The 26157-nt window shown below is 34.9% G+C and overlaps 1 protein-coding gene across 10 annotated transcripts in view; it reads left to right on the forward strand.

Annotated features, from left to right (window-relative positions):
* The window catches only part of LOC145249487 (phospholipid-transporting ATPase ID-like), a 516252-nt gene that overhangs the window by 386835 nt on the left and 103260 nt on the right, over positions 1-26157 (forward strand). For all 10 annotated transcript variants that reach the window (XM_080111088.1, XM_080111082.1, XM_080111081.1 and 7 more), the window contains 2 exons: positions 5277-5335; positions 12943-13056. In XM_080111088.1, the coding sequence (XP_079967214.1) occupies positions 5277-5335; positions 12943-13056 (173 nt within the window). The remainder of the gene's footprint in view (positions 1-5276; positions 5336-12942; positions 13057-26157) is intronic.

A 26157-nucleotide genomic window follows, 5' to 3' on the forward strand; every position in this document is an offset into this window, starting at 1 on the left:
TGTGAAACTGTCTTCCGTTTTCCTGCTTTCCAGCTGACTACAATATGGTTGTTTTCAAGTCCAATGTAAACAAGTTCTTGATAAGCCGTTTCCCTTAAGTTAACAAATTTACTGAATTTCCATTACTGACAATTACTATATTGTCCAATTGACTACTGTACACTCTTTAACCCTTATCCTCGAGTGGCCCCTGGGTCTTGATAAGTGGTGATGCCGATGTAAAAAAAAAAAAAAAAAAATCACTACATTGTTGTGGCAATTATTTTGTGGTTTGGAGGTAACGGCGTAGTAAATGGAGTAAAAATTGGCTTTGTGGCTGGATTCAAATCTCCCGACCAGCAGGAATTGTTACCCCCTACTCTGATGATTGTATAAGCATGAAATACTAGTGTCTGTAGGGATGAAGAAATAATAATTATATTTATTTATTTATGGGGAAATATTTTTTTTCAATTATATTTCACTTTTATTTATACTGATCCTTTAATTTATGAAGCTCAATGCAACTACAGAACATATAACAAATAAATGACAATATTCTATATTCTAAATGTCGATATGTTGACCATCTTACGGTTTATTTCTTCAAGTATGTTGACATGCACAATTCTTGGCAGCACCTGTTTCGTAGCGCAGAATCATTCATTTAATTACGATGTCAATTCTTGAATTTATTCCGCCCTTAACTCATCAGAAAATAAAAGCACTCATCAACTTTAAAAGAAAATAAAGGCATATGGGCATGAATACTACAGCTTCGTTAATTGTTAACCATTAATCTTTTATAATCTATATATTAATACGATAATACCTTTTAACATATGTACTTACTTGTGTCACCGTTTTCAGATTATAAATTATTCAATCAGGAGACCCTATTTATTAAAAAGGAAGATAGAAGGTGATAATATACTACGAACATTCAATTATTAGTATATAGATACTCTAATTTAATGTTCATAATACGTTTGCACTAGGGCTATGACAACAGCATATTCTTTTCATTGTTTTTACTCTCGAGTATATATCCAACACAGTTACACACAATTAATAAACCGAGAATCACATCATTCTACATAAGATATCAATGGATATATATCTGAGAATCAAAATAAGAAAAAGAATATGCTGTTGTCATAGCCCTAGTTATCACCTTCTATCCTTCTTTTTAATAAATAGGGTCTCCCAACCACCAAAGATTTAATGTAAAAATGAAAAATTTGGACTAAAAAAATTATGTCAATTTTGGGTCATACATGAAACTAAAATATACCTTCTTGGTCTTCTGGCTACGGTCTAAGAGTAGTATCTGTTCTGTCTAAAATGGTATAATATTGTGGCGTTTCCATTCGTGCTAGGCATCCATGCAATGAAAATATGTCAGGATATTGGAGATAAATCGTAATAACAAGATATATTCTGACACTACATTAACCAGATTACTTAGATGAATACTTTTCTAGTTTTAACCAAAGGGCTACAATATCATGGGGTCTCTATTCATGCTAAACGTCCACAGAATGTCCAGCATCAATATATTGCATATGAAAGATGCCGTCGTGAAATTTTTACAAGCCCCACTAGTATATATGAATGTTTAACTGTTTTATGAAGTCAATTAAATCTACGCATGAAATTTTGGCACTTGTGCACTAATGCAACTTTTTTGATTTTCAGTTGGGACATTTGAAGAGTGCATAGCAGGGGCAGACAAGCATACATTAGGGGCAGAAAACTCTATTTTAAGTTTCTTATATCTATTTAAATTCAATAAAAATGTAACAAACACTTTCTCAGGACAAAGCAAAACATGAATTCGAAAATTTCAGAATGTTGGCTTTCTTACAAAAAATTTTTAATCTCTAATTTGTGTTTAAAAAAAAAATCCCCGTATTTTGTGTTATCATAAGTTTCTTAAATCTATTGTAAAAAAACAAAACAAAAAAAAAACATGCATTTATTGTTGTGAGATTTTCAATTCAGTCCTTAAATTGCATTTGTCTGCCTCTGCTATGCACTCTTCAAATATCACAACTAAAAACCAAAAAATTTGTACCTTCGCACAAGTGCTGAAATTTCAGTATTAATGTTGTATTTACAAAAGATTTTTAGTAATACATTAAGGAAAAGAAAATTAACGTGTCAATCCTCAAAAACCACTGTGTGGGTTGTTACATAGGCCTATACCTTTTCTTGCAGAGTTGTGGATTCAGAAGAAATTTATGGCATTAAAAGTTGGTAAATCTGCATCATAACTCTGGAACTCACATCTTGCTCAGAACATTGGCCGCCTGGAAATCGTTCAGGGACGTGCAATCAAGCGAATACAACACCTGCCATATTCTAACGCCTTGTTTACCTGCGTTTGAATTCATTGATGTCTAGCAACTGACTTAATAAACAGCCACAAAATCATTTTCACTGCCAACAACAACCCGGAGCACCTTTTTAATATCCTTTTGTCTAACATGTGTACATGCCTACAAAGTTAGAAAGCAGTGCAGCCCTCGTGACCTGCAGAAACATTTATTTTTACGCTCAGAATTGCTTTTAGTTTGCTGCCAAGACAAATGTACATTATCAATATATATATATATATATATATATATATATATATATATATATATATAATAAGTCTATTTTCCAAATTTCAAGATGTTGACCATCTTACCATTTATTCCTTTAACATGCACGATTCCTGACAGCACCTGTTTTGTGGCGCATAATTGTTCATTTAATTATTATATCAATCGATGAATCTATTCTGTGTTAGCTCCTCAGAAGAAAAAGCACCTATCAATGCATGTCAGCATACTTAAAGAAATAAATTGTAAGATGGTTAACATCTTGAAATTTGGAATATAGACTTTTGTCATTTATTTGTTATATGCTCTGTAATTATATTGAGTTTCATAGATTAAAAGATTGGTATAAATAAAAAGTGACACTTCAGGTGTGTCTTGTTGAACTTGGGAATCTTTCTGTTAAACTTCGGCAATCTGGAGAGAATTTAAAATGGAACTCATTTAATCCATTAGGTGGCATACACTCATTTCATTAGTCATGACCATGCAGAATTCCTAAGTAATTTGCAATTGTATTCTTAGTATGGCCCACACTTAAGAACTTTTATTCAGTTTTTTTTTTATACAAAGGAGTTACCATTTATCAAGGGCCGGAGGCAATTCGAGGATAAGTGTTAATGCTGAAAAGAACGGCTCATCAAGAACTTGTTCATGTTGGACTTGAAGACGACCATATTGTAGTCAACTGGAAAGCAGGAAAACTAAAGAGAGTTCCATAGGCACGTAGTTCTAAGAAAGAAGCTTTGTTCATGGAATCTACGTTTAGGTTTAGGCACAGATGAAGAGTGAGGGAAATTATTGATGGTGGTTTTAGCTAGACGAGTGCTTTTCATGAAAGTTTGGCAAGTGGAAACCATTGAATTGAAGCTCAGACGAACACTTGAAAATAACAATAGAGCAGCGATCATTTTCGACACACTCATAATATTTCATAATATTCTTTATCATTCAACTGTCAATCCATCTCGTTAACCTTTATCCTCGAGTGGCTTGTGAACTTGATCAGTGCTAATTCATTATGGGGAAAAGATGCCAATTCCAACAGGCATGTATGTGCTCTGGCCAACTAACGTCAAGAGAATGGGGTGGGGCATCGAGATGGTGGTCCGCAGGCCTCCAAATTGGCAGGAAGAATTCAGTACTATGACTTATACTTGAGTCTTTATTCAAAGAGTTGGTTCTGAGCATTAGCAAAGCATTACCACAACTCTTCACACATTCGGTACTTGGGTTTATACTTGAGTCTTTGGGGCAGACAATCAAGAAGTTGGCTCCGGACAGAATTAAATACATACACGCCACTATTCAATCCGTATTTGATAAAAATTCAATGTCAAACTTGTGCGTGACAGGCCGACCATTGAAGAGCGATTCGTACAGCGACGCATCCTTGGACGGATCTCCAAACCATGACACGTGATCGGTCAAGGTCTCTTTTATTGTTGTTTTTATTTCGGTGTCGTATGTTATTTTTTCGTTTATTATTTTTCTTCTTTTACGCATCATCGTTGTTGTTTTACGTCCATTCTGATGACGTGTATCCGTGATTGATTGTGTCAATGTTTTGTTACGCCCTTCGCCTTCCTCATTCATTACAGGTGCGAACAAAACAACAAAAAACCAATTACCCAGGCCAAAATAGCGGGATTGTTTAACAACATCATACCCGTTCCTGGTAGGGCGAATATTTAGTGGTTGTATTTGTTGACATTTTTATTCAATAATCTTGATATTTAATTTTTGAAATTCTTCATCAGTTAACCCCTTCCCGCTTATTGTTTCTCCCTTTTTTTCTGTTTCTCTCTTTCTCTCCCTCTCTCTCTTTCTCTCCCTCTTCCCCTCTCTATCTCTCCTTCTCCATCTTTCTCTCCTTCTCCATCTTTCTCTCCTTCCCCTTCTTTCTCTCCTTCCCCTTCTTTCTCTCCTTCCCCTTCTTTCTCTCCTTCCCCTTCTTTCTCTCCTTCCCCTTCTTTCTCTCCTTCCCCTTCTTTCTCTCCTTCCCCTTCTTTCTCTCCCTCTCCCTCTTTCTCTCCCTCTCCCTCTTTCTCTCCCTCTCCTTCTTTTTCTCTGACTTTCCTCTTCACTTTTCTTTTCTTTCTTTTCCTCTCGCTTTTGTTCCTTTCTCCCCTTTTTCCTCGTTTTCTCCTTTTCTTTTCCTTCTCCCTATATTTTTCCTTCCCCTCTCTTTTTCCCTTTCCTCTCCTTATCTTCCCTTTCTTTCTCTCATTTAATCTCCATTGCAAATCACCATCATTTTTTTTGTGATTTTTTTTCCCTTCATTTTCAGAAATATTTATTTCCGACGTATACATTTTAAATTTTAAAAACTTTACTTCTATTTGTTTGTTAAAGATTTTAAATATAAAACATCTTCTCCATCCTTGGCTTCAATTTGGGAGGTGACGGTGGTCTAATGGTTAACGACATGTGGCCCCCGACTTCAAATCCAGTTTGTTCCACAAAAATCATTTTAACTTGGGATGTAAGACACCTTCACGTGGTCCCTTCTATAATCTCCAATGTCTTTCTAGAAATAATTCTGACTAAAAACATATCAGGGAAAGCAATGCCAACAATAGAATCTACGGATTCAAAGAAGGTAATAATGATTTCAATTTAATGAAGGAACTTCTCTTCATGCGTTATTTTTATTTTTTTTTTGTTTTATTTTATTTTATTTTTTTTTTTCAGAACTTGAAAGAAGAATAAAAGTCAACAATGCCGAATATAATTTACAGTTTGATTATGCCGTAAGTTCATCTTCATCTTTCAATTTCTTTGATCACCTTTTTCTTCTTCCATGAAAATGTATTTCGTATTCGAGGATGATAAAGGGTTTATTTCACTCGCCAAAATGGTTTTGTTGCACGCTCTTGGTGCCCTTTTCAAAGAACAAGATTCCTACTCTAAACTGACCTTGTGTCAAGTACAGCAGACATTATCAGATATTGATTATCTCCCCCTTTTAGGAAGGAACAGAGTTATTCCCTGTCGTCTAAGAAATTACAACAGCTATGCTCAGTCTTTTTTTTTTTTTTTTTTTTTTTTTTATTACATTTTCACCCTAAACAAGGCACATTGCCACTTTGGTGTAGGGGGCTACTATCAGGGGCAGCAACTACTGGGGCACTATGTTGGCATTTGGGCAGCAAGATGTCTGTTCACATTACACTTGAACTTCTGTATGTCAGTACCGTTAGGGAAGCAGGGATCTGGAATGGAATTCCAGAGTCTAGCGGTTCTTTGAAAGAAAATGATTTTATACACGAACTAGCCTGGGTGGCTGGCGTTTCCCGGGTGTTTTGGAGGTGTGTATTGAGAGAAAAAAGAAGTGGTAGTAGACAGGCAGACTCGAACACGTATTGCGAAGGAGGAAAAGAATGTGAAAAAAAAAAGTGACGTCTTTGCCATTGTGCCCATCGCCAAACCGGAAGTGGTGAAGGTTTAAATTAAGGCTAGTCAATCGAAAAGAGGGGATGACTTTTGAAAATATCGGCGAACAAAGCGATCCCTCCTTGTAGAAAAGTGCCCAGTTGAGGGTGAAGGAATTAATGTTTTTAGCCAATTTTTCAATATTTGTCGTCCGAAAGGTCGAGCTTCAAAACGATACTAATTTCGTGAAAATCCGTCGCTTCTGTCAAAAGTTTTAGGCAAACATACATACATACATACATTTAAACAGACAGGTAAGATTTATATTATAGATGACCCTCTTTCCTAAAAAGTGCCCATTCCAGATCCTTCCACTTCCCCCATCACGATTCCTATCCAGAAAACCCATATATGGTATATCAAATGTCACATGACCATCGATGTGATAAGACATCAGCACGGTCTCAGACGGTTTTGCCAATTAATTTGAACATTTAAGAAAGAATTCTAAAATATTTTGTCTGACATAAAAAGTTTTACTGCAACATTTTGACTTTTCAGACTTTATTCTTTCATAATCTCTCACATATCATCACCTTAAACATACTGCATGTCTTTCAACCAAAAGACTGGTGCCAAGATTCAAGAAACATGTCTTTATGAAAATACTAGCAAGCTGCCTGGCATTGCCCGGTCTGATATTTTGTTTAATGCAGATTTTGTATTTATTATTATATTGGGCCCAATATATAGTAATGATTCAAAAAGTTAAAAAAAAATTACCTGTGTGCTACCACCGAGAATCAAAACCAAAACGTTTAGCTTACGATTTACTTTTTCCTTTGACGTTAATGCCTGAGCTATGAAGACATGTTTGCAAGTTTAAAAATTAAAACATGAACCAATAGCTATTATGTTATGTGTGCATATTCATAATGCCGTCGTTCGACCTTCACCTGGCAAATTCCATTTCTTTAATTTTCACATTTTTGCACCGATTTTATCCGGCTAAAACCCAAATATAAAGTTTTGCATGAGTTCGAATACCCTATATATTAAGTTTCGTGTCTGTAGACCAAAAACTGATAAAGGAGTTTGGTAGGCCATTTTATTTTAAGCAAATATATATATACACATACATAAATATATTTAGAAAGAGGTTTCTGTTTACTATAACCTTTTTTACACAAATATTACGCAAGTATAAATCATGCAGAATATCTGCATGAATATAATTACACGTAATAGTAAACTGAAGATCCCATAAGAAAACTGACAAAACTAATAGGGATTTAAAAATGAATGTTGAAAAGAATATGCAAATTAGTTAGATCTTTTGCAGATGAATACAATTTCACAACCCATATATAACAAAGTTGTATTTTCTTTTTAAATAAATAGAAAAAAAGTGTTTTTAATATGAAAATACTTATAGGAGTATAAATTGTCATTCTCCCAACAGATGCATATATGAATGAAGATTTTTGTCTTTAACCTCTGAACTTTGCTGATCATCGTCTTGACAATACAACCAAACTTTTTCATCTTCTTCCTTGTTGTAGAAATATTCATTTTCTCAAATCGCAGAACTGCTTCCCGGCTGACTCTAACACGGTTGTTTTCAAGTCCAATTTAAACAAGTTCCTGTTGAGTTCTTTTAAATAATTAAATTCTACCAAATTTTCAGCGCTACTTATCATTACAGGGGTGTATCACCGGCCATCTAACATATATTAACCCTTATCCTCGAGTAGCCCTAAGCATTGATAAGTGGTGACTTCCCTTGTAAAAAATAAACCAATAAATGAAAGAAACAACAAACACTCATTTAACTACAATCAATATCAGTAATTTCCCCTGTCTATGTCTAAAGCTAAACAAAAATTCCATGAGCAAAGTTTCTTTCCTAGACTTGCCTGCTTGTGAAACACAATACTGTGGGGCTGCTTCCCAGTTCATTACAACATGGTTGCTTTCAAGTCCAATGTAAACAAGTTCTTGAGTTGAGCTGTCCTCTTAAATAATCAAATTCTCCCCAAATTTCACCACTACCTGTCATCATGATGATGTATCACCAACCACCTGATGCACACTAACCTCGAGTGGCCTTTGAGCATTGATAAGCGGGAATCCGTTTGTAAAAAAAAAAAAAAAATGAAAGAAATATCTTACTCGAAAGCAAAAAAAAATGTTGAATTATGTTAAAAACAAAACACATAATGCAGAAGTTACACCAAGAAACACATTCCCATTAAACTAATAAAATCAAACAAATAACAATACAAAAAACTTAGTAAAAAATCCATCAAAATTGTGACCTTGAAACGTGTGATCTTACACGTCCTTGACCCCTGTAATCGCGGCCCAGCTATGATCTGCACCCTGGCCGGTACAGTTATGATATGTCGACAGGGCAACCAGGTCTGCCAACCGTTAGTACGTCGCATCACCCAGTGAGTTCTTCGTTAAGGCGTTAGGGATTCTTCTCGGATGCTCGGTCCTCAAGGCCTGTTCTCCGTGGATCGTCTAGTTATTCTGGGTGTTCATTGACGGATACGGTGTCACAAATGGCAAATAAAGAAATATACACATATAGGGATCAACGCACATCAGCAACAAAACTCCGGAGGTTGGTTAATATAATATATATTTCGGAAATTCATAAAAAAAGTATTTACAGCATATACATATAATTGACAATTAATTCAAGCAAGCAGTTAGTTCTACAACTGAGCTTCTGTTGTTGAAATACCTGGTCGGTATCGCGGACTTTGCGTAATTCTCGTTAAGTGATCGACACGTTATAAGCGTTGAGTTATCAGGCAACAAGCGAGGGGGAGAGAGAGGAGAGGTGATTCTGCCGAGACTTAGCTCTCTTTGACTCTGATTCCGGACTCTCTCTTCTCTTCTGACTTTATCTCTGATTTTTCATTTCTTTTATAATACAATTATGGAATGATGACGACACCCATGTTCGTCATCGATCAATCAAATTGCTTGATTATAATCTGACGGGGCCTTTTCTCATTGGTTGATTATACTTCGACAGGGCCCTTTTTCATTGGTCCATTTCCAAAATTTGATTGACTCCTCCCTTAATTAACGCCCAACTTACACGTTGTATTATTTAACTCCTCCCTGGCTTACTAATGGAATTTTTCCATATCTAGTAAATCACGCAATTTTATTTGTTTTAAAATTATCTATTGATCTCATTTTTCGCTTTGATAATTCAAAGGAATTTTAGTTTATCTTTGAATTAAGTTCTGGTTGTCGGCCATTCCATTATATCAGACATTTTGTTTACGTCAAAAGACCAAGAATGCATTTGTCGCTTTGAACTTATCGGACAACACATTTTCCCATCCGAGCAAAAATATTTCATAACTTCAATTTTCGTTCGACCTGATTCACCAAATGACAATTCTCGATACGTCATATTATTGTTTTGAAATTTCGGACAATTCATTTTTTTCCTATTCTTTGTTCTAAAACATAATGCCGAGTCACTGCGTGTGTTTCTCTCAGATCAAAAACAACCCGACTTTTTTCAGCTTGTCTACCTCACAGATCAACTTGGCTCATAGTTTTGCCAATTGCGGGTGTGAAATCCCCACCCCTCCGGCTACTGCACAACTATGATTTCGGCCATTGTAGATCAAACGCCTGTGCATTTTGGCTAAAATATTTTATGCATTCTTTTTCGCTTTTGAAGTCTAGAATGTGATTTAACCTCTCGCTACAAAGGCACTTTTGCCGCCGCCATCTAAACAACAGACTTAGCTCAGAATTTATTGACAAAAAAAAATTAATAATAATTTTTATTCCTTCAACCTGATCATCGTCCGGGAACAAAAAATTACTTTTAACCAAAAGAAACGTCACATCAACCCTACAGGTCTGATGTGGCCTCTCTTTAGTGTTACATTCGCCCCCCATGGGGCGACGCTCTCCACAGGATAACGGCACCCCATGTCCGTTAACACTCAAAGAGATTCTCTCATCTCATAACACAATTCTGGCCTACTCTGAAAGTGAGAATTTGCTGAATTACATGCAAAACAAATAAAAATAAATGTCATGCAGAAGTTGAAAGTTCATATAAATGGCTACTGCCTTAACTCAGAGTGTTCAATAACAGTTCGTAGTGGTGGTTTCATAAGTACAAAGTTCGTGTAACAAAATCGGTAATAATGAAAAGTGTCTCTTTTTTTTTTTCTTCGTTTTGGAACATTAAGCATGCAATTAGTCCTACATTGACATCACTTAATAGTGTTTAAAAATATTCTGTAGGTTCAACTTCTTGTCGTAGGGGTGGATTTGGGGCGGGTTCCCCGTCGCTCGTCTGTAGCTTCGCCAGGTTAATGCAGACCCTTTGTGATTCCTGACCAGGGCTGCTCCCTGCAGCGCCATGGGTCGCCAAGAGGCATTTCGAACACTCAATTCCATACATCCACTTCTTCAAAAAGCACATTACCACCATTAATAGCCCCGCTATAACCCCTATTCCACCCGTCAAACCCCCACCATCACTAAGTTAGTAGGGTCGCTCGTTGACTCCTGCTTAATTATGTGGTCCAACTGACGTTGTAAGCTGTCTAATCATAACCAGGCGATTCCGATAGACTACTCTAGTCTTAACTGTCCCTTTTCGACTATTCTAAGAAGCACCTTCTTTCGGAGTTACCTCAGCTCTAACCCCTATAGGGCTAATCTCGTAATCTTTCTCTTTTGGTTCGTGGTTCGTAGGGTTCAAATCATGCACTGCGGACCGTCAGACAACAGACTTCAATTACTTGAGGATGTTTGCGGCATTCAACCCTAGAATGCGCATGCCCATCCGTGGCATTTTGGGAAGGGGCACACCCTGTGTCCCCTCATTGTATAGTCAGCCTTTATGACTGATATACCTCCCGGCTTCTCTGCCGAATTTTTAACACTTCCTCCTGCAGGCGTGCAAAACGCCCAATAAGGGTGCTTAAGTGTTGCTTTATTTCCATATTAAGTATGGAGAGACCGCTCCCTTTACATAGGCTAATGTCTTCTGTCCGTTTTCCACGGCTCTCAATCTTTGTCGGATACTTTCGACATTTTCCTCAGCAACCACACCAAACAGAGCTCCCCGGGCCCTACCTATGATAGGTATTACCGCCCGCCTATGTCGAACTCCAAGTCTATTTATTCTCCAGTCAACCATTCTTGACTGAGACCTCCCTGCTTTTCTGCCAAATTTTATTCACTTCCTTCTTTCAGGAGTTCAAAAACTGTTTGGATAAGGGTGACAAGTGTCGCTCGAAGTTCATTTTGAGTACGGAGAGACCGCTCCATCTACATAGGCTAATATTTTCTTCCCGTTTTCCACGGCTCTCCATCTTGATCGGACACTTCCGATATCTTCCCTAAGCGACCACACCACCAGAGTTCTCAGGGCCCTACCTGTCATAGGTATTATCGCCCACTCTATCGACCTCCGAGTTCACTTCTTCTCTAGTTACCTGTTGTTACTGAGACCTTCAGGCATGTCTGCCTACAATTGTTAGATCCTTCAGTCAATTATTTTGACTGTTACAGAATGTTGCCTCCGCCCGTGCACACCACTACCGTTGGCGTCCTTCGAATTAACGAGAAGACATTCTGAAGAATTCTTCCTTCTTGTGCTTTTCTTCTGAAACGTTAAGGGTGCTTATCTTCTTCCTAACATGCGATCCCTGTTAGATTTTCCTTTCCACTAATGCGTATTCCAGACAACTAGCATTTAACTAAGCGGCCGATACTCGTGCTTTCGGTCGACTTATTCTCGTATCTCTTATAATAGATTTAGTCTGAGAGCTTACCCTAGTGTTCTATTCCTAGTTCCAACTAATCTATCTTCATCGTGACCTAGGGCGCTCTCTCTCTAATCCATCTCTTCGTGCTTATAGAGTTGGCGGGTCGCAACTTCCTGTCGCCCCCAACTCTCCTCCGGACACTGGCCTCGTGCCGCCCTGCCAGGGGTATTCTCGGTACTAGGGTGCTCCAGCTTCAAAGGATCCGGTGTGGAACCGTCCCACCCATCGATGGTGATACGCCCAGGCAGAGCCCTTGCCCACCCGTACTCACCTATTCATTAGGACAAATATAGACGGTCGCACCTTGAACAAATTCGCTGCCGATCACTTTTCCCTTAACTTCCCCTCCGGCAGTTGCGCCCCCCGCCAGTGGGCCCTCTATCATCAGAGGTCCTCCCTGTATCCTTTACTTCTTTTCCCCACAATAATAACATTAATTAATAATAAATAAACAATAAAAAAAATAGGAATAGGCCAATGATATTCCATAGCTAGCAGGCTGTAGCGGAATCCTATCAAGGGCTTTTGATATGTCGAGTTATTGTTTTGGGAATGACGCCTTTATTTGTAGATTCACTGATCTTGTGTGATATCAAAGTTGACACATCAGCTGTAGATCCTGTGGGACGAAATCCATATTGTTTGTCACTGAATTGGCTCTTTCTGCTGAGAGGATTGACTTCTTGGTTTATTACAGATTCAAACAATTTGCTCATGATGAACCGGAGACTGTTGGTACTGAGAGGAAAAAAACTAATTTCCAGTATTTTTTAAATACTCGGCAGACTGACAAGATTTTCCAGGTTACTTTAACATTTATTTTTAAATCAATTTGCACTCCTGAGATTGTTTTGGTTTTGTTTTTGTAGATGAGGTTCATTTTCATTTGAAAGTAAGTCATCATGGTTGATTCGGTGGATTCAAGTATGTAAGAAAGATTAGCTTTCATGTGGTTGAGTGGTGGGTGGGGGGAGTGAAGCAAGTCATTAAGCAGTCTTCTTGATGAATAAAGACATCTTTTATTTATTTTAAAAAAATGTTTTGTTTTTTTTTAATTTTTATTCAAAGAATCAATTTTTATTCAAAGAATCAATTTTTATCAAAATAATTTGTTCCTAAAACAATCTTTTTTTTATTTTTTTATTTTTTTTCTTCAGACGAATCATATCAGCACTTCAAAGTACAACGTTCTCACATTCCTGCCGAAAAATCTGTTTGAACAATTGCAGAGATTGGCCAATGCATATTTCCTTGTTCTACTTATTTTACAGGTAAGTGAAACTTTTTATTACTTTATTACAGACTGTGTGAAACACAACACACAGAGTTGGAGACACACACACACACACACACACACACACAGCAAGTAAGAGAGAACTTGAATGCCTACTAGACACTATCCTCGAGTGTCTAAGGTCTCTCTATACAGGGGTTTGTCAGAATAATCTGGCATGAGGATACTTTTTCCATAGAAGTAAACACTGACCAAATATTCAAAATCACATAGTATTCGCAGCCCAAATAAGATCTCCTCACTACGGCTACCCCACAGCTATTCCGAGGAATGGTGCACCTTCTCCAAGTGATATTACTTCAAGTAATAGAACAAAGCTGGATACTCCACCAGACTAGATAAATTCTTGTCTTGGAATCCAGTAAGACCATGAGACCAACATGAAAGATATACTACAATGTATAAAATGGTTAATTGGGGAGAGGAAAATTATGTTCTCAATTTCTTTACTAACTCAGTGCTTGAGAGATAAAGAACTTTAATGGAACATTCGAATATCTATGTATCTCATATAAACTTCAAGTGTTAGCTCCAGGTCGTGAGCCCCTTGATTTCTGAGAACTTCGACTGAAGTAAAATAAAACAAAACAAGTAATAAGGATATGCAGACTGTGAGAGTGAAAGATATATTTAGGAAATTAGTTTCTATCTTAGACACGTAAATTATTTAGTCTAAAGAATACTCGTGTTTGATTATTTCCATCTCTTCACTCACGACAGACATTCGCTCTTAATATTAGCAACAGCAGCAGTTTCTCTTTTTACAAACAACAAAGATAAACAACAACAGTTCAAAACAGATGCAAACGACATGACATCTAAAACAAAACGAACTGTAGAGAAAATACCTGTCTCCTTTTATTCAGCCATTTTGGACTAAATTTGCATAATAATGTATGCCTCGTACTCGGATGGTACTAGGTTCGCATGCCACTATTTCCTTACAGCCACCACATGCAAACTGTGACCGCTTATTCCTCTGTCTCTCCGCAAAATTACCACATAAAATTGCTTACAACACCATTGTGCTGTGTGTTCAGTAGTGATTCCTGGGCCAAACGCTTCTTTGATATCACAAGCTGTTTCAGCAGTTTTTCGGTCTAGCTTAAATTGAAATAAAAAAATTGTGCGAATTTGCGTCTTTTTTTTTTCCCATCTTGAATTCAACGTTCTGAAAAGAAAACAATTATTTTAAAACGATTGTAATTTATTCAAGTGAATAGACAGAGAAAAACGTTCTTTAATATAATATATAAAGTAAAGGTTTTATAACAAATTTATTTGAAAATACATCAGTTGAAATCAAAATTAAAAATTCTGCAAGAACTTTCTTCTCAACCTAATATGTTCTTGTGCCACCATTTTCTTACAATAACCACGTGTGTACCGTGGTCACTTATTCCTATCTCTCTACACCATTCCCACATAATGTTAATAAGCCGATTGTTATCCAATTTCGAAATATTCACTACAAAAAGTAGTGTTTCCATTCTGATTTTAACTTTTCATGTGTTGCAAATATGTTCTTTGTATAAGGCTGAAAGAATCACTCAAACTATTTTATAAGCGATGATGGGTGCGAATGATGGTTAACGGACGATTTGTCTGATTCTTAAGGGGAGAGAGTTCATTTCTTCGTGTGTTTAATAGTAAAAAAAATGTAAAAAGGTGGTGATGAATTTCTTGGACAAATACGAGGGTTGTTCCAAAGGTAATGCCTCCTATTTTTTAACTTAAAAACTAAAACGTTGAAAAACTACAATGCTGAGATTGGAACCATTAAAACGAGCAACCTGTTTATTTTTCTACATAGTTGCCACCATTCTCAATGCATTTTTGCCAGTGATGAATGATGGCCGAGTTTTTAACTATAACAGGTAAATTGAAGAAGTATTTGTTGGTCTTTTTCACTGTGTATTTTCTGCTACAAGTTTGCAGTAATAGTACAATAATTTATATTAGTAAAACCTGTGGAAATTCCACAGATTCAGAAATATATTTAATCAACATATTGATAAAGCTGATTTTTTTGGATAGCGCAAAAAATTAGATTTCGGACAGAAAAACTAATAAGGCACAGCAAATATGGGTTTATTAACATTTCTATGAAAATAGTGTCTATTGTATTTTAAATATAGAACTGACTCAAACGAGATCAGTTAAGAATTACTAATAAATACTCAAAAAGTAATATTGTGCTACATAGTTCAATACAAATAATAAAATCGCATTGTAAGAGACATTCTTTAATTTGATCCTTGAGTTCAGCACCTCTTAACAAACAATTTTCTTTTTTTTCTTTTTCCATGTTTCTTTCAAATGTTCCCTTTTTTTATGTAACATTACGCTGACTTTCTTCGGTGAAAAAAAACCACTGCATGAGTTTTTTCTTACACCATTACAACGATCATATATTATTTTATAATGATATTCGAAAACAAGGTTGCATCAAAAGGAGGCCATTCTCTTCTTCTTATCCAGTATTGTTAGATTAGCTTTTTTGCAAATTTGTTTCTTTTAAAGCAGTTTGATCTTCAAAAATTGTATGTTACACCTTTTCAAAGCGTAACGTACAGACTAAGCCAGGGAGGAACAAAAAGAATATGCTTTAGATTTGAATTCTTGTTTGACCGTTTCGGATGGACTTGGATTAAATAATAGAACTCGTATAAGTAGATAAGATAGGAAATAACAATAACAAAGGAATCTTGTTAACTGAAGAGCAGTTTGTAAGGGGAGACAACCTATCTGCATATGTAGCGTCCTTCTTTTATTGGTTTAGATTTGATCTTTTGTACATTAAAACAATGTTAGTATACTGTTATTAATAAATAGATTATTGTTGCCATTCTTTATATCTGGGTGGAGTATTTTCAAACTTTCCGGTCAATGAAAAGATTCTTTCCAACTCCAAAAAACCCTTTTGACGGTTTTCGGGTATGCTGAAAACGCATTAACATTTAAAAGTGGCGCAGAGAAATAGTTTTCATGTCATAAAGAAATTATTTTTTCAAAAAGTGGGGATCACTTTTCAATATAAATTTAATGTAAAATGGGCACTCACTTTTTGGCAACCTAGTGATAATTTTTTTGTTTTTTTTTTGTTGTTTTTTGGTAAATTTCTACTTACTTTCCACCTTAATACTCATCTTTAAAATGATGGCTTGAATAGATATTCAGGTATGCTGAAAATGAATACTGCATTTAAATTTACCACAAATAAGTAGTTTTCTGGATATTAAGCAATGTAATTCCTTTTATTATCAGTAGTGACCATTTTTGTGCGCACAAGCATGTGCACATTTTTAACAAGATAGTAAATAGCAATAACAAAGGGATTTTATTAACTGAAGAGAAAAAGAAGTCCAAATTTGACAAGGTAACAACTACAATCAAATGCAAGGAAAATAATCTTGTCTACTTATAGGAGTTCCATTATTTAATCCAAATCCATCCTAAATGGTCAGACAAGAATTCAAATCTATATAATATTCTTTTTGTTCCTTCCTGAGTTAGTCTGTACGTTACACTTGTCTGACAGTTGAGGGTGGATTTGGGTTAAATAATGGAATTCCTATAAGCAGATAGGAAATAGCAATAACAAAGGAATCTTATTAACGGAAGAGTACTTAGTAAGGGGAGACAATCTGTTTATTCATTCAGATTGACATTAAAACAATGTTAGTGTACTTAATATATAGATTATTGTTGATATTCTTTGTATCTGGGTGGAGTATTGTAATACTTTCTCTTTTCTTTGTAGCTGGTTGATTGTATATTTGTTGGAATTAATTGTTTGTTCTTTCAATGTTATTTTCCTTGCATTTGATTGCGGTACATTATTGTGCCAAATTTTGACTTCTTTTTCTTTAATCGTTCAAAACACTTTAATGAGGATAAACATAATTTAATGCGAGAGAAAAGTATCTGGAAAACATTGGAGAAGAGAAGTGGATAATATCTCTTCTTCCAGTTTGTACAGGTATTGATGTGTATTTATCATCTGCATTTTTGTAAAATTAATATCTAATTAATTTTTGGTCCTCCAACAAAAGGTGGGTGGATTTGTAAATTCACCCTTGTCCGTTCGCCTGTCTGCACTTTTCTCAATAACTATGCCTTGGAATTTTTTGAAATTTTGCACAGACATTAAACATGATATGAGTAAAATAGTAACAGAACGGATATTCTGGGGAAACTGGTTGCCCTCCTAGGGGTGCCTTTCGGGTGAAAATGACTAAAATTGACACTTTTTTTGCTTATTATAAAAAATTGTATGCCACGGATTTTTATAAAACTTTCTGAAAAGTTGTAACTAACTGATTTCTATATAATTTTGTTTGTTTATACTTCGCAATCACTCTTGAGTGTGCCCCAGGGGCTCTTTTAGGGCTAATTTAGGGCATTTTTGGTACTATTTTACCATATTTGTCCAAAATTTTCTGCGTATGTCTATTTAGCAGTTTTGCATGATGCTGAACTCAAATTTAAATATGTTAAGGCCTTGGGAACTTTTGGGGCTTAATGGTGGGGGGGGGAGCAAATGATGGACTTAGTCATTTCTTTTTTTTTGCATGGTACTGAATTCAAATTTACATATGTTAAGGCTTAAAACTGCACTCTTATGTTCTCAATTTCTTTACTAACTCAGTGCTTGAGAGATAAAGAACTTTAATGGAACATTCGAATATCTACGTATCTCATATAAACTTCAAGTGTTAGCTCCAGGTCGTGGGCCCCTTGATTTCTGAGAACTTCGACTGAAGTAAAATAAAACAAAACAAGTAATAAGGATATGCAGACTGTGAGAGTGAAAGATATATTTAGGAAATTAGTTTCTATCTTAGACACGTAAATTATTTAGTCTAAAGAATACTCGTGTTTGATTATTTCCATCTCTTCACTCACGACAGACATTCGCTCTTAATATTAGCAACAGCAGCAGTTTCTCTTTTTACAAACAACAAAGATAAACAACAACAGTTCAAAACAGATGCAAACGACATGACATCTAAAACAAAACGAACTGTAGAGAAAATACCTGTCTCCTTTTATTCAGCCATTTTGGACTAAATTTGCATAATAATGTATGCCTCGTACTCGGATGGTACTAGGTTCGCATGCCACTATTTCCTTACAGCCACCACATGCAAACTGTGACCGCTTATTCCTCTGTCTCTCCGCAAAATTACCACATAAAATTGCTTACAACACCATTGTGCTGTGTGTTCAGTAGTGATTCCTGGGCCAAACGCTTCTTTGATATCACAAGCTGTTTCAGCAGTTTTTCGGTCTAGCTTAAATTGAAATAAAAAAATTGTGCGAATTTGCGTCTTTTTTTTTTCCCATCTTGAATTCAACGTTCTGAAAAGAAAACAATTATTTTAAAACGATTGTAATTTATTCAAGTGAATAGATAGAGAAAAACGTTCTTTAATATAATATATAAAGTAAAGGTTTTATAACAAATTTATTTGAAAATACATCAGTTGAAATCAAAATTAAAAATTCTGCAAGAACTTTCTTCTCAACCTAATATGTTCTTGTGCCACCATTTTCTTACAATAACCACATGTGTACCGTGGTCACTTATTCCTATCTCTCTACACCATTCCCACATAATGTTAATAAGCCGATTGTTATCCAATTTCGAAATATTCACTACAAAAAGTAGTGTTTCCATTCTGATTTTAACTTTTCATGTGTTGCAAATATGTTCTTTGTATAAGGCTGAAAGAATCACTCAAACTATTTTATAAGCGATGATGGGTGTGAATGATGGTTAACGGACGATTTGTCTGATTCTTAAGGGGAGAGAGTTCTTTCTTCGTGTGTTTAATAGTAAAAAAAATGTAAAAAGGTGGTGATGAATTTCTTGGACAAATACGAGGGTTGTTCCAAAGGTAATGCCTCCTATTTTTTAACTTAAAAACTAAAACGTTGAAAAACTACAATGCTGAGATTGGTACCATTAAAACGAGCAACCTGTTTATTTTTCTACATAGTTGCCACCATTCTCAATGCATTTTTGCCAGTGATGAATGATGGCCGAGTTTTTAACTATAACAGGTAAATTGAAGAAGTATTTGTTGGTCTTTTTCACTGTGTATTTTCTGCTACAAGTTTGCAGTAATAGTACAATAATTTATATTAGTAAAACCTGTGGAAATTCCACAGATTCAGAAATATATGTAATCAACATATTGATAAAGCTGATTTTTTTGGATAGCGCAAAAAATTAGATTTCGGACAGAAAAACTAATAAGGCACAGCAAATATGGGTTTATTAACATTTCTATGAAAATAGTGTCTATTGTATTTTAAATATAGAACTGACTCAAACGAGATCAGTTAAGAATTACTAATAAATACTCAAAAAGTAATATTGTGCTACATAGTTCAATACAAATAATAAAATCGCATTGTAAGAGACATTCTTTAATTTGATCCTTGAGTTCAGCACCTCTTAACAAACAATTTTCTTTTTTTTTTTTTGCATGTTTCTTTCAAATGTTCCCTTTTTTTATGTAACATTACGCTGACTTTCTTCGGTGAAAAAAACCACTGCATGAGTTTTTTCTTACACCATTACAACGATCGTATATTATTTTATAATGATATTCGAAAACAAGGTTACATCAAAAGGAGGCCATTCTCTTCTTCTTATCCAGTATTGTTAGATTAGCTTTTTTGCAAATTTGTTTCTTTTAAAGCAGTTTGATCTTCAAAAATTGTATGTTACACCTTTTCAAAGCGTAACGTACAGACTAAGCCAGGAAGGAACAAAAAGAATATGCTTTAGATTTGAATTCTTGTTTGACCGTTTTGGATGGACTTGGATTAAATAATAGAACTCGTATAAGTAGATAAGATAGGAAATAACAATAACAAAGGAATCTTGTTAACTGAAGAGCAGTTTGTAAGGGGAGACAACCTATCTGCATATGTAGCGTCCTTCTTTTATTGGTTTAGATTTGATCTTTTGTACATTAAAACAATGTTAGTATCCTGTTATTAATAAATAGATTATTGTTGCCATTCTTTATATCTGGGTGGAGTATTTTCAAACTTTCCGGTCAATGAAAAGATTCTTTCCAACTCCAAAAAACCCTTTTGACGGTTTTCGGGTATGCTGAAAACGCATTAACATTTAAAAGTGGCGCAGAGAAATAGTTTTCATGTCATAAAGAAATTATTTTTTCAAAAAGTGGGGATCACTTTTCAATATAAATTTAATGTAAAATGGGCACTCACTTTTTGGCAACCTAGTGATAATTTTTTTGTTTTTTTTTTGTTGTTTTTTGGTAAATTTCTACTTACTTTCCACCTTAATACTCATCTTTAAAATGATGGCTTGAATAGATATTCAGGTATGCTGAAAATGAATACTGCATTTAAATTTACCACAAATAAGTAGTTTTCTGGATATTAAGCAATGTAATTCCTTTTATTATCAGTAGTGACCATTTTTGTGCGCACAAGCATGTGCACATTTTTAACAAGATAGTAAATAGCAATAACAAAGGGATTTTATTAACTGAAGAGAAAAAGAAGTCCAAATTTGACAAGGTAACAACTACAATCAAATGCAAGGAAAATAATCTTGTCTACTTATAGGAGTTCCATTATTTAATCCAAATCCATCCTAAACGGTCAGACAAGAATTCAAATCTATATAATATTCTTTTTGTTCCTTCCTGAGTTAGTCTGTACGTTACATTTGTCTGACAGTTTAGGGTGGATTTGGGTTAAATAATGGAATTCCTATAAGCAGATAGGAAATAGCAATAACAAAGGAATCTTACTAACGGAAGAGTACTTAGTAAGGGGAGACAATTTGTTTATTCATTCAGATTGACATTAAAACAATGTTAGTGTACTTAATATATAGATTATTGTTGATATTCTTTGTATCTGGGTGGAGTATTGTAATACTTTCTCTTTTCTTTGTAGCTGGTTGATTGTATATTTGTTGGAATTAATTGTTTGTTCTTTCAATGTTATTTTCCTTGCATTTGATTGCGGTACATTATTGTGCCAAATTTTGACTTCTTTTTCTTTAATCGTTCAAAACACTTTAATGAGGATAAACATAATTTAATGCGAGAGAAAAGTATCTGGAAAACATTGGAGAAGAGAAGTGGATAATATCTCTTCTTCCAGTTTGTACAGGTATTGATGTGTATTTATCATCTGCATTTTTGTAAAATTAATATCTAATTAATTTTTGGTCCTCCAACAAAAGGTGGGTGGATTTGTAAATTCACCCTTGTCCGTTCGCCTGTCTGCACTTTTCTCAATAACTATGCCTTGGAATTTTTTGAAATTTTGCACAGACATTAAACATGATATGAGTAAAATAGTAACAGAACGGATATTCTGGGGAAACTGGTTGCCCTCCTAGGGGTGCCTTTCGGGTGAAAATGACTAAAATTGACACTTTTTTTGCTTATTATAAAAAATTGTATGCCACGGATTTTTATAAAACTTTCTGAAAAGTTGTAACTAACTGATTTCTATATAATTTTGTTTGTTTATACTTCGCAATCACTCTTGAGTGTGCCCCAGGGGCTCTTTTAGGGCTAATTTAGGGCATTTTTGGTACTATTTTACCATATTTGTCCAAAATTTTCTGCGTATGTCTATTTAGCAGTTTTGCATGATGCTGAACTCAAATTTAAATATGTTAAGGCCTTGGGAACTTTTGGGGCTTAATGGTGGGGGGGGGCAAATGATGGACTTAGTCATTTCTTTTTTTTTTGCATGGTACTGAATTCAAATTTACATATGTTAAGGCTTAAAACTGCACTGTTTGTTCATTTTTACCAGGATTTGATGTACCCTGGGGACTTTTGGGGCTAAATGGGGGGGGGGTTGAACTTAGTCATTTTTTTATGCCCCATTCACGGGGGACAATGCGTGCTTTACTTGTTCTTTTTAATTTTAAGCCTAAAATGGATTTTGGATCGATCTGGCTTTATTGCTTTCTTAGTAGATCACTTAGATATATTATTTCTATTAAAAAAAATTGGATTCAGAAACATTTTCTGAAGTTTTCTACATGATCTTATGTGTTTAATCATAAGTTGACATGTGCAGTTCTATGATTTATGGATATTTAGATTTGAAATATTTCACTGGCACTATTCCATATGAAAGTCTTGTAAATCTATATCTTTAAAATGGTGAATTGAGTCAGATGGTTTGGTTTGGTTTGGTTTGGTCGTTTTGTTTTACAGCATGCCAACCCTTTTGGAGCTATTTAATGCCAAATCCAGTGATTTTGGCAAAACTTTAGATGCTTCAAGTTCTTTGCATTTTCAAATATTTATTCATGGTGTTTGGTTTGGTTGTTTTGTAATTGTCGTTTTTGTTGACGACTTTGCATGACATAACTGAGTTTTTCAAAGGGAAAAGAAAAAAAATAACATCAATTTTTGGTGCATTTTAGGTCAGGAAACCATTACCTTCAGACAGTCTGATCTGGTAACACCAGTAGATTTGCTTGTATGCATTGAGTTTGAAGATTATTTTACATTTTTCATTTCTGCAAAAATTTCTTGTGTAGTTGAGAATGTATAATTTTTTTTTGAATTGGATTTGTTTAAATCTCTTTGATCTCAATATAGTTTGTCTGCCATTTTGTTTTTCAAATATTATATTTCATAGTAAACAAGACATACCATTGGGTGAAGGGTAGTCTAGCTAATGGGGACAACAAAGTGCACTGATTTTGTGTCCCTGCCATTGGCGACAACACAACAGCAAGGGCGCTCAAAGTGTTTACCGCCATATATGGAATATGAGGAAGCAGGTAGCTCTGATTACAAAGGGTGGCGTTTGATGCAATGTTCTTTGCAAAAAGTTTGCCTTTATCAGATATGAGGGAAATCACGTCTGGACCATTAATGGCGGTTGAAATAGAGCTCTTACATCTTGAAGGAACTAACCATTATGGTGTGAGTCCTAGTCCACACTACCGCATATTTACAAGGATTTATACCTGGATAGTGCTTAACCTATGCCAGATGGTATGGACCCATTGTTCTTGTAAGAATGTCTTACTTTAATATACACAGTGCAATCATTAAGCAATCATACCCCACCAAATCTATATATATTTTTTAAGGAGTGAGTATCTGATGATACTTAAATTTAATCCAGCAACTTTTTTTATGAATCTCTATTTATTAAGGCCAAATGCCATTCGAGGATAAGGGTTTCCTTTTCTTGTAATTGGGAGTTTTGTTTGTGGACGTGTCGTTGGTAATACATTTTTGTTTACCATGATGTGATGTGTGTATGGGGGCTTACCAATGTCATTCATTTCAGCTTTTGATGAGGTGGCGAGATGCTTGTCGAAGATAACCATTTATCTGTATACATCTGACTGCGTTTATTTGATAGGAAGAAAAAAGGGTGACTAAAGTTTAAAAAAAAACAAACGTCTTTTCTACAATTTATACTGACATCATCCAACAGCTGCATCAACACAAGAACACGTGACAGACTAGTTTGTCCGACAGGTATGACTATAGAAAATGTAATTGAATCCCTGTATTTTGTCTCGCCCCTCATCTAAGTCATGACGAAAGATGAGCTGGAAATATATGCCTGTTAGATTGGTATTTAAACTGGAACTGTTTATAGGGTGGAAATTTAAAAAAAAGAAAAGCGTCAAAGGCTGACAATGATCCAGAGATGCAAATATAAAATGTAAAAGCTTAATACGTCCTAAAATGGAGTACTGTTGCCATATGTAGGCAGGAGCTGCTCAGCATGCCCTATTCTGCCTTGCTAGATTTCAAAACTGGTTTCGCAACCTTCGTATTATTTAAAAGTACAAGAGACTTTGTTTTGTGTTCACATCTATTGTAGAGGTATGCCTTATTGTACGGATTTCAACAATCCCCGACTAACGATCTGGCTAGTTTTATGAATAACGCAACAGTCAATACAGAAACGAAACAAAATAGTTTGAGTCTCTTTCTATATTTTATTATATATATTATATTTATTATGTTTGAGTTCTCTGCTGAATCTGCTTCTGAAGTTGAGTTTTTTTGCGATTAAAATTATTATTTTTATATTATCCATGCAGTACATTTGCCTAACATGTGTATGTTTATGTCGTTGTAAGCCGTTAGCTCCATTGTCATTTTATTTACTTTTGGCAATGTTTTTAGGTTTTTTTTGTTTTTTTTTGGGGGGGGGTATTTTTTTTTTTTGCAGTGGGTGGAAGTAGTTTCTGTTTCTGCTTAGATATTTATTCTTCCTTCAGAATCGATTTTCTGTTGCATTTTAATTTGATTTTTCATATTTATCCTTTTAATTTGTCAGTTTTATCACCATTCATGGAATCTAAATACAGATTTATTTTCTTCTGTTTAATCAACTATTTTATTTGTTCTGCACATTTTTTTTACTGTCTTTTTTTGGGGAGGGGGTTTACATTTGGTGCAAATAGTTTGAAATTCTGAACTTTCGAGATGAGGATTGTGTTATTTGTATTTTTTGTATTTTATAAGCAAGTGTTCTCATCTTGAATATTATCTCCATAAATCATACCGTATAACCCACTGCACCTGGTGATTCATATCTACACTTAACCTCAAAAATATATAACTACTGCAAGATTATACAGTAGGACCCTCGGATACAGTGGCCCTAGTATACGTTTTCTTCAGGTTACGATGTAGAATACGTTTTTCCGGCCCCTAGTTACGGTATTTGCCCCGCCTTACGATGTTATTTGTAATGTTATTTGATTATATGCATGTGTATTATATACTTTACTGTATTTTGTTACTAATTTTTAATTTTTTAATGTTCTACTGCATGCAACAAGTTTATTCATATTATTTGGATTCTTCAGACTGCCATCCTCATCTTGAGTGTTATTTTCACAACGGTTCGGTTGATGTAACCTACAGCTTTCTTCAAGTGTAGCTTGTCAAACTCTGGAATCCATAAAGAATTTTGAACTGAACCCTTTATTTAATCCACTGCCATAGCATGCTCTCATTCTGCCAATCATAACTGGGTAAAAGTCTTAAGTGATAAAGTAATACACAATTGGTGACAGTCAGGGTTGATGGAACGAGAACATGCGACTTCTGTGGATTAAATATAAAGTTTTGTTCCAAATGCTATGTAGATTTCCTAGTTCAGCACAAAGATTCCCGAGTTCGACAAGATACATCTGAAGAAGGTTGTAGGTTACATCAGCCAAGACGTTGTGCAAATAACTCACAAGATGAGAATAGTAGTCTGAATAATCCGAATGATATTTTTTTGTGTGAATTTTTTTTTTATTTAAAAAATATTTTTTTTTGGTCCTTCAACAAAGGAAGGATTGAACCTAGGAATTAACTCTCGTTCATCTGTTCACACTTTTCTCAATAACTACGCCTTGAATTTTTGGGAAATTTTGCACAAACATTAGTCATTGTGAAAGTAAATTTTTGCCAGAATGGATTTTCCGGGATAACTTTGGTTGATCCCCTAGAGGGCATTATAAGGGTAAAATTGCCCTCAAATCATTCGTCCATTTGTTTGTTTACACTTTTCTTAATAACCACACCTTGGATCTTTTTGAAATTTTGCACAAACATTAGTCATGGTGAAAGTAAATTTTTCACTCGTGGAGGGGGGCCCAGCATTCTCGGCTTATTTTAAAGTACAATTATCTTCTTTTTTTTTTTTCCTGTATTAGTTATTTCTGGTTCATTCAAGTTCAACAGTTTCGATTCTAATGTTAATTTTTCTGCTGATTGTCATGCATATATAAGTTTTTTCCCAGTAACAAATCATATTGTCTCTTATTTCACAGATAATTACGTCTTTTCTTAGATTATCTATCATTTCGAAAGACATGCAATATACTGTCTTTTCTAAAAATGTGTGATATAAATTTCTATTCTTTTGATGAATGGTTTTAAAAGTTTCCTTCTTGTAATGTGAAACAATGAATTATTTATTCCCTTCAAATTTAGAACATGCTCTCCATTTTGCCTGGAAACTAAAAAGAAAATGCACTTAAGCTTTGGGGACTAATTTTATTATTTCCCTAAAAAGA

This window comes from Euprymna scolopes, chromosome 28 (assembly GCF_053919585.1).
Source record: "Euprymna scolopes isolate OS-2025 chromosome 28, ASM5391958v1, whole genome shotgun sequence".
Lineage (NCBI taxonomy): Eukaryota > Metazoa > Mollusca > Cephalopoda > Sepiida > Sepiolidae > Euprymna > Euprymna scolopes.